This window comes from Zootoca vivipara, chromosome 13 (assembly GCF_965207765.1).
Source record: "Zootoca vivipara chromosome 13, rZooViv2.hap1.1, whole genome shotgun sequence".
NCBI lineage: Eukaryota > Metazoa > Chordata > Lepidosauria > Squamata > Lacertidae > Zootoca > Zootoca vivipara.
This window is the reverse complement of record NC_142596.1, coordinates 27041222-27050890: the sequence shown is the minus strand read 5'-3', so window position 1 is coordinate 27050890 and position 9669 is coordinate 27041222. Positions and strand designations below refer to the sequence as shown.

The 9669-nt window shown below is 47.8% G+C and overlaps 1 protein-coding gene across 1 annotated transcript in view; it reads right to left on the bottom strand.

Moving 5' to 3' along the window:
• Positions 1-218: 218 nt before the first annotated feature.
• The window catches only part of ADAMTS7 (ADAM metallopeptidase with thrombospondin type 1 motif 7), a 65080-nt gene continuing 55629 nt past the window's right edge, over positions 219-9669 (bottom strand). The window contains exon 24 of the mRNA XM_060282968.2: positions 219-2277. Within this exon, the coding sequence (XP_060138951.2) occupies positions 2114-2277 (164 nt within the window). The 3' untranslated portion in view covers positions 219-2113. The remainder of the gene's footprint in view (positions 2278-9669) is intronic.

Sequence of the window (9669 nt, the reverse complement as noted above, 5' to 3'; positions counted from 1 at the left end):
CGGAAATGTTCTCTAGTCATATAGACAAAGATACTTCAAGTGCATTCATCAAAAGTTCACATAATATTATGCCAAATTAAATAAATCAGTCTTCAATGGATTTGCAAATTACTTGGCTAGAATGAAAACAAACCTGTAGCATAGGGCAATTTTAGATGAGAAAAATTCAGTCCATATGAAAATTCCAAGTTAAGGAACAATAAACCTTCAGGGCCAGGTGGTTTCCCATGTATTTTTTATTTAAAAAACAATAATGACATGTTAATTCCACATTCATAGAAAGTCTACAATGATCCTTTAGAGAGAGGGTGTATCCCTGACACAAGTAGAATGATGAGGCCTTATCAGACTTCTAAAAAAAACACATTGGCAAATTATAACTTAACTACTGAAGCATTTTGGTGTTATGCCACCTTTGCACCCTGAAAGAATGGGGTTTTGGTTACGATGTCCATATATAACATGACTGTTGCTGTGAGCTGAAACAACAACAGTGGAATCCTGGTCATATTTGCTGGATTGATTTCCATTTCAGACATGGAAGGAAAAAATGTCTCTTCATCCATTGGAATTTCCCAACATCCCTACCTCTGGGCTCTCCCCGGATGTTGAGCTCCAGTTCACAGCAGCCAGCAAAGCCATTGGTCAACAGGGGTGGCCAACTCCCAAGAGACTGTGAACTACTCATAGAGTTAAAAACTGGCAGTGATCTACCCCCTTTTGGGGGGTTCAGGTCAAAGTTGTTGATGAGCTTTTTTTAAGGGAGGATGAAGGCCCATTTTGGGGGGATTAGGGTCAAAGTTGTTGGGTTTTTTCAGGGAGGAGGTAAAATGTTGACTTTTTTTAGGGGAGCCACAGTTGTTCAGCTTCTTTGGGGGGAGCCAATGATCTACCAGTGATCTACCGCTAATGTCCAGTGATCTACTGGTAGATCACGATCTACCTGTTGGACATGTCCAATGATGCTTCAAAGACCACAGGCTCCCTTTCCCTTGCTTAAGTGCATGATAGAAAGCAAGGAAGTGTTCTTAAATCAGGTGTCTTCTTGACAATAAGGATATTGATATGATATTACAAATGCAGCCCCAATGTTAAGCACTTCCAGGGGTACAGAAGGGGGGGAACCAGAAACTGATCTTGATAGTCTTGGGCTTTTTCAGGGTAACCATGCCAGAAGCTTAGAGAGAAAGGACAGCTCACCCTGACAGATATCGAACTGCTGAGCCGGAGAACAGGGCATTAGATATGGAGGATTGTTCAGTTGGTAGAGCATGAAACTCTTAATCTCGGGGTCATGGGTTTGAGCCCCACGTTGGGCAAGAGATTCCTGCATTGCAGAGGGTTGGACTAAATGAGCCTTTTGGTCCCCTCCAACTCTACAATTCTATTATTCAAAGACTCAAGCCAGAGAGGTTAGCTTTAGTTCAACTTGAGTGAAAACCAAACAACTCTTAACCCCAATGCTTTGGTCCTCCCAACTAGAGCAAGTGTGATGACCAGCTGGCTCAGCGAGTTTGAAATGGGGGACATTTCACTGCCGCTTTCAGCTCCTCCCACCAACCACCAGGGAGAAAGGCATCCCTTTCACAACAAATGCAACCAAACAGTCAAGCGACTTGGTGAGGTATGCTGGATGCCCGTTCTTACAAAATAAAAAAATAATTGTGTGTGTTTCCTGTTTTGTTTTTTTTAAAGAAACCACTCAAGTCAAGAGTTTTGTGCTGGCCCGCCAACACCAAGTGAAACCTGAATATACCCGACGATAGCACCAGATATGTTTCTGAGATTCTGCCAAGAGTTATTGCTTTTGTGGGATGCAGTGTGTGGCCTTGCAGAGCAGATTCTCCTCTGTTGCGCATTGGAGGGCAGCAAACCTGGGTAGTAGCCCTGAGGGCAGTTTGGTGAGAGGAACTGGAGTTAAGCACCATGCCTGCCCAACCTCAATGAACGGCACCAGCCAAGGTCCCATGGGAGGAAGGAGAGGAGAGCAATTGGACAGAGACGGTGGCTGAGCTGCCTTCAAAGCAGCCCACGAGGCGTCTTAGGCAGCCATTTCTCCCCGGGCCACCACCAGCTCTTTGTGCCCGAAAGGGTCCTGAGGTGATGGGAGTGCTCACTTCCGGGAAGCCCGCTCGTTCCCGCGGTCCCGGGGGCCATGGCCCTGCTGGCGGCATGTCTGGCAGCACTGGAGGCTGACGGTAGGGAGGTGGCACCTGCCCAGGAACAGCAGCGTCTGGCAGAAGCTGAAGGAGAGCCTGTCGCGCTCACAGGCAAAACCTGCAGGAAGGAAACAACGTAGCCAGATTGGAGTACAGTAGTGGCATGTGATAAATTATTTTCGCAGGGAAACAATTGGGGCTACAGCCCACCAGCTTGTGAGGGCCATTGTGGGGGGCAACATTGTACACATGAGCATCATGCTTCCCTCCCAAAGCCAGGCAGAAGCTTTCCGGGCTTTGAGAAGGAGGTGCCAGGGCTCTGAAAGGATGCTGGAACCCACCTGTCCAAAATCTTTCTACATTCAGCTTCACTGGATACCCATGAGTTCTACTTGTCCTGAGAGAGGGAGAAAAACATTTCTCTCCTTTGATTCACATCGTCTTCTCCCATAAAGCCAGGAAGGGAGAAGAAGGGTTTGCCTTTCTCTTCCCACAATTGGGAGGGGGGGCACATCCCAGTTCCCACACTCTGCTGCCCATCTTCTGTTCCCTCCCCTCCCGCTACCTGAAGCACTCATGCAAATGCCCCCCCCCGTCCCATCCTGCCTCTCTTGATGTGAAACAGATGCTGCGCTGCTGGGAGGGAGTGCATCCCACCATCACTCATCTCAGATCTGTCCATATTCAAGATAAATGTTCCCCTGGGTGAAAAAACGATGGAGTGCTAAAAACCACATAGCAGCGATTGATGTGAGAACAGAGATCCCCCCCCCAAGATCTTTCTTGTGGCTGCCTAGATCAGGGGTCAGCAACCTTTTTCAGCCATGGGCTAGTCCACCGTCCCTTAGACCATGTGGTGGGCTGGAATATATTTTGGAATGGGAAAAAAGAAAGAAAAAAGAATGAATTCCTATGCCCCACACATAACCCAGAGATGCATTTTAAATAAAAGCACACATTCTACTCATGTAAAAACACACTGATTCCCGGACCGTCTGCAGGCTGAATTGAGAAGGCTATTGGGGCGCATCTGGCCCCTGGGCCATAGGTTGCCTACCCCTGGCCTAGATCCTCACTAGAAGAGGAAGGGAAGGTTTGTGCAGCTCATTTGCAACCTGGAAACACTCCTCCTATCCACACCACCTGCTGCTTTACACACACACACACACACACACACACACACACACACACACACACTCTGAATGTTTTTTCTCAGCAGAAAGTAGCCCTCCGAACCTCTGTCAGCCTGTTCCAGTGTTCCATGCTCACAGAAATCACCACCACTCACTTTGGAAAAAATTTATGTCACCAGCAGTGACATCTGCAAATACTACCTTTTGCAAGATCATCTCTTTCCAACTATAAGGTGGGGAAGATCACATGCACACTAAGGAATAGGGAGCCACTTTTCAGACTCTTGTGAATTAGGATGACCTCAGGCTTTGGCAACTTGTCATAACTGGATCCGTTGCTTGAATGATGATCTGTCTCCTAATCTTCCACTATTATTATTATTATTTTTAAAATAGCTTAATTTACACCCAAGAGGCTTCCTCCAGACTCTTTATATCAGCTGTGCTAATCCTCTTGGAGAAGCTGCCACCCCCCAATGCTAATACACGGTGTGAAAGTTTGCTTTTGGCAGTTTGGGGGGGTCAGGCTGGATGAGGAGCAGTGCTTGGTATCAGGGCCTGTTGGGACACACAATTTAGTTTTGTATGCTTGCTTTTAAATTATGCTGATTTCCTCTGCATATTATTCATAATTATTTTACTGGGGCCTTCCAACCAAGAGATTATTTAAGCTGTTTATAAAATTCCGTAACCAGCTAAAAGATGGTTAAGAAAGTGCCTGATGCTGTTAAAACTGAGTAAGCCCGTTGTCAAAGAAACAAACTAAACTTCATGCTTGAGAGACTGTTTTGCTTTTGTATTTCCATCACCACCAACCTCTCTCCAATGTAAAGGCTTGCAATGGAAACAGAGCCAAGACCATCGGTTGACAAGAGTGAATTTCTGCTTAGCCCATTATCTCAGGCGATACCAGGTGAGGCCACCCCCCCACCCTATCGCTAATCATTTACACGCCAAGAGGAATGGCCTGGGATTAACCTGCTGCTCAGTGATGTGGAAGGGGAACCAGGAGACTGCAGTGGTGCTTGGATGCTTGGCAAGGCGCTCAACTCCTCCAATGAGCTCATGATCACTTGCTCTTTCCCATCACTCCCAAGGCTCAGAGCTCATAAACAGCTCACTGCGCACTGGGCTGAAGCAGCCAGTCCCTTGCCTAGTGCTCCTCGAGCATCCCGTCTGCACTGTACATTTAAAGTACTCTTATACCACTTTAATGAACATACTTTTTCACCCCCGCCAAGAGTCCTGAGAAATGTAGTTTGTGCAGGGTGCTGGGAGTTGCTAGGAGACCCTTAGCAAACCACATGTGCAAGCCACATAACCCCAAAGGCAGGACATAAGGTGGCGCTCAGCTCTTTGCCATGCCAAGGGGGGGGGAGACTGAGGAGATGGCTTTGAGAGGGGGAAACTACAGTTCCCAGGAGTCTTTTGGGGGAAGATCATGTGCTTTCAATGTATGGTGTGTAATGCAGCCACAATAGCCCCTGACTGCTACCAGACAGGAGCTTGATATTCCAAATGAGCCGTTCAACAATTCCAAATGGGCAATTGGCAAGGCGTCTTTTTAACTTATTGGATTGTACAAGGGACAAGAAGGGCAATCAAGATTAAATAGCTGGAGTGTGTGTCTATTTAGGACAATGATACCAAGTAGACACTGCAACAAAACACCCCGCATGTGTGGGGAACCCCCAATCCCACAATGAAGTCTCCCCGGGAGCCCCCCTAGAGCATTAGGCAGCTCCCCCACCAAAGGCAATGGCTGAAGAGAGAGGTGTCTTTTGCCTACTGATAAAAAAAGTGTCTGGAACACAGGAGCCATTTCCTAGTCCATGGAGATTAGCAGTCATGACCTCGCGCAGGTCAGAGGTTAAGACCTCTAAACCTCTGGCTCGCCAGCTCTATTGCAGGCTAAACCTTCTCTCGCTTTTGCAAATCGCACACCAGGAAGTTTATTTTCCTGCAGTGTTCAAGTATTGTAAGTGAATAGCACCATCCTGCACAAAAAGGCAAAGCGGCCTGTAGCCTAACCCTGAAAAACAAATACGAAAGGTCTGGTGTGTTTTTATAAACACACCCATGCAACAAACAGGTCAGCAGTCTGGATGTTCCATAGCAACATAAGGGCAGCCTGATGGATCAGTATCCTCGTCTCACAGGGGCCAAACAGATGCTCATCATGGGAAATCCGCAAGCAGGATCTGAACACAAGAGTCCTCTCCCCTCCTGCCCTTTCTAGAAACTGGTACTGTACCGTATTCAGAAGTATTGTTGCTTCCAGCTGTGGAAGCACAGCATAGCCATCACAACTAGTAACGACTGAAAGCCCTCTCCTCCATGAATTTGCATGAATCCTCTTTTAAAGTTGGAGGCCATCACTGTCTCCTGTGCAAGGTAGTTTCCCAGGTTAGCTACGCACTGCATACAGAAGTACAGTGGTACCTCTGGTTGCGCACAGGATCTGTTCCGGAAGTCTGGTTGGATCCGGAGGTGTGCGTATCCGGAGGTGCCACTTATGCACATGCGCGTGGCATGGTTTAGCACTTCTGCACGTGCGTAGGTGGCACGTAGAGCGCTTCTGCGCATGCACGCAGGGCAAAACCTAGAAAAATACTTCCGGGTTTGCCGCATACGTATCCTGAAGGATACGTAACTGGGGGTGAACGTGAGTAGAGGTACCACTGTACTTTCTTTTATCCATCTTCAATCTTCAGCTTTGTTGGACGTCCGCAAGTTCTAGTGTTATGAGTAGGGCTGGGTGATAACGGCTTCTCAACATCGTGACGCATCACCAGCTAAACATTGCAATTAGTTCCAGCCCTGCGGGGAAGGAGGCAACCAAGGCCCAACCACAATATACCACTGGGTGAAGGCGCTGTTACAAGAATTTTAAGGTCTTAAATATATAATAAATGTTCATAAATGTACAAGGCAAACACGTACATAACTATATAAACCACGTTTGAAACAGTACAGGAAGACAGTCCTGAAACCATTTTGACTCCCAAGCTGACCAAGTGTTTCTCTGCAAGGAGGAAGGAGGTAAAAGAAACCTTCCCATTTTCTCAGGAATTATGGGTAATTACCATCTCAAAGGAATGGCCAGACTACCAGGAAAGGCAATCAGATAAGGCATTATCAGATAACCTGGCAGACAGGAAAAACAACAACATTCAAATTTCTGTTGTAGACCGCCTTTTCTGTGATGTAGGTATGATGTATCTGGGGCATAGCTCCAGGGCAGGGAATTTCAAAATGTCTATACAGTCATACCTCGGTTTAAGTACGCCTCGGTTTGAGTACTTTCAGTTTAAGTACTCCGTGGACGCGTCTGAAACGGATTAATCCACTTTCCATTACTTTCAATGGGAAAGTTCGCTTCAGGTTAAGTACACTTCAGGTTAAGTACAGACTTCCAGAACCAATTGTGTACTTAAACCGAGGTACCACTGTATAAGGGCAGGCACACCTTTGTTCTGGGTCCTCCTCCTTTCTCCTGCCTGTGAGGGAGCACCCTGTTGCAACAGTTCAATAAAGATCAGGCTTACTAGCTGCTTTGCTTCTCAATATTCTCTGGTTGGCCTCTGTTATTTCTCCTACTGATGGAGAACCTACAAAGGACTCTATAAGGGCAGATTTGGTTCACAACAGCGCCATTGCGCCCTGACCCTCAAACCAGTCCTGGATGATGTATCAATGCATCACCCAGGTCCCGACTGCAGCTGCTCTGGTGCTGTTCTCCAGATTAGTCTGAACAGGCATTTGTAGTTTTCCAGCTGCAGATAAAGTGATTATTTCTGTCGGGGGGGGGGCTGTAACCAGGAAGCTGCCTTGTACTGCATCAGGCTGTTGATCAGCCACAGGATAGCTTCAGGTTCTCTGCCCCAAACCTTCTCCAGCCTCTGCTGCCCTCCAGATGCTTTGTACTGCAACTCCCATCAGCTCCAGCCAGCATGGCTGCATGAAGCTAGGGATGATGGGAGCATGACCACATGGGCTGGGGCTGATGGGAGTTGTAGTCCAAAACATCTGGAAGCCAATAGGGTGTGAAAGTAGTCACTGGGTCACCATTATAATCTGAAGGGGGTTTACTTTTGGGGAGGTCTGTGGATACTGCCTTGGGTACATTGTTGGCGAGAGACGCATACCTGTCAACCGTCCAGATTTGACCGGTGCACCCCAAAAATTACAGAAGCCATCCTCCTGGCTTCCGATTGGATGTCCTGTTTTCGGTGCCGAGTCCTCACGCCAGTCAGCTGGCTCCCATGAGAGCTTGGCACCAAAAGACGTACATCTCCCATGCAAAAGAAGGCGCCCGTGGAGGTGGAGGGAGGAGCTGCTGATGGGGCACATCGGGCCACCTCTGCCAGGCCGAGACACCATGCCCCCACCAGAGGAGAAGACGCTGAGAAAGATGAGGATGGTAACAGGAAAGAGGAGGGGAAGCTGGAGGTGCTGGTCTGGCGCTGAGGGAGCTGCTGCCGGTAACAGAAACAGGGAGCTGGGGTGAGGAAGCCCCAGCTGGCTTGCATGGGAGCACAGCACTGAAAGCCACGCATCCTGATTTTCATCAGTGGGTTGTTGGAAGGTATGGAGACATACAAACTCCTAACCCATCAATTTTAGATCCCCAAAACTTGTAGGTTTTACCTGCCCATTTTTAAAAGCCGCTGGGGCAGCTATGGACATCTGAAGCATTTGCCCATTTAAGAAGAGCTACAATCTACAGGATTTACTGTGTGGTTCTGGGGCGAGCACCGATAGGCCAGCCTTACAACATGGAATTTCTCCAACTGGGGAACAAATATTGGCAGCCTTTTGTGTGGAGGAGATATTTTGCAGCTGATAATGTAAGCGTCTGTTCTCCAGTCCCCCCCCTCCCCACCAGACAGGCAAGTTAAAAGCATAATGCTCAACAGCAAAGCAAACTGAATATTTTAATTAAGGGCTGGTTAAGTCCCTCCGTGCCAAATCATACTCAGCAGAAACTCACAAGGCCTCGATGGGATCAAATCCCTCTTTGGATATTATTCAGAAGGTTTACTCCTAAATCTGCTGCTAAGCCTGGAGGGAAGAGGTTGAATTTTTTCACAGGGTCACAGAAACAAACTTTGATGCACATTCCTAGATAAGGAAACAGGCAGCTCAGAGAGAGGCAATTGTCGGGTCAGCTTTAAAAAGTGTGCAGGAGAGCCAAACTAGGCAATGTCTTAGCTACTTAGCAGTACTGTTAAATGCAGAGGCTTTTTCATTCCCTTCAGAAGATGCCAGCAAGGACCAGGAACTCAGCATGGGGATCTGGGGGCTTTAACCCTTTCCCAACTGGAAGTTTCCCCCAGTGCAAACTGCAGGCAGGAGGAGACCAGTCCAGATTGGGTCCAGATCAAGGGGGGAATCAACCCCCATGGTCTTAATCCATATTGGCTGTGCTTTTCCTCCAGGGTTGAGGCCTGAAGGTCAGATACTGGGAATCACGAGTGAGGAGAGCACTTCTGTTGCACTCGGGTCCTGCTTGTGGGCTTCCCATAATGGATCTGGCTGGTTGTCATGGACTGGCTGGAGATGAGGCAGAGGTGAGGCAGGTTGCTGAAGAAGCCAGGGGGTCTCTCCCTCCTGCTGCCTGGTTTCCCAGAACCAAAAGAGGTATGAAGAGGGAGCCTTAGGTTGCTGGGGAAGGAACCAGGAGAGGAGCCTTAGAGAACGGGGGAAAGGCAGGGTCCTTGCAACTGCCTCATTGGGGCAAGACCTACTGGGAAGAGTTATTGTGATCATTAGGCCTGCACTTGGGGTTTCTTTGAATAAAGAGTTAACTTCACTGGCACTGGTGTTTTTATTGCTGACCTATCCCTGACTCTGGTTCTTGATATCGGTCACTGTAAGAACAGGAGGCTGGATCTGAAATTTTGGGCACATGTGCCAAAGGGGCTGACTCTTCCCCTCTGAGATGATGGACTCAGAATCAGGGGCAACATAAGTGTCACATGCGAACCCAAGAGGGTTCACACAATTGAATTTGTCAGTGTGTATGTATACCTACTCCAAATCACTTCCAGATGACCTGCTTCTTGTGCCTTCATCCTCACTTGTTTGCATAGAGTTTGTGGGGAAGTGACATGACACCTGCTGTTTAATGCACAACCATTCTGGTTTGTTTGCAGGGAGGTTATATGTTATAGTTTTGAGCAATTGCTATCCCACACTTCCCAGAGTATTTCCCCATCACCTTCCTTACTCCAAAAAGACAAAGTCTGGGGGAAAAGTGGGCTTGCTACATAGCATAGGGCATATCAACACTTACCTTCCTTCTGCTCTTTCTAGGCACAGCCCGTGCTTTAAAACTCTGTATCCGAGTGCCCCCCCCCTTTTTTTGCTCCAGA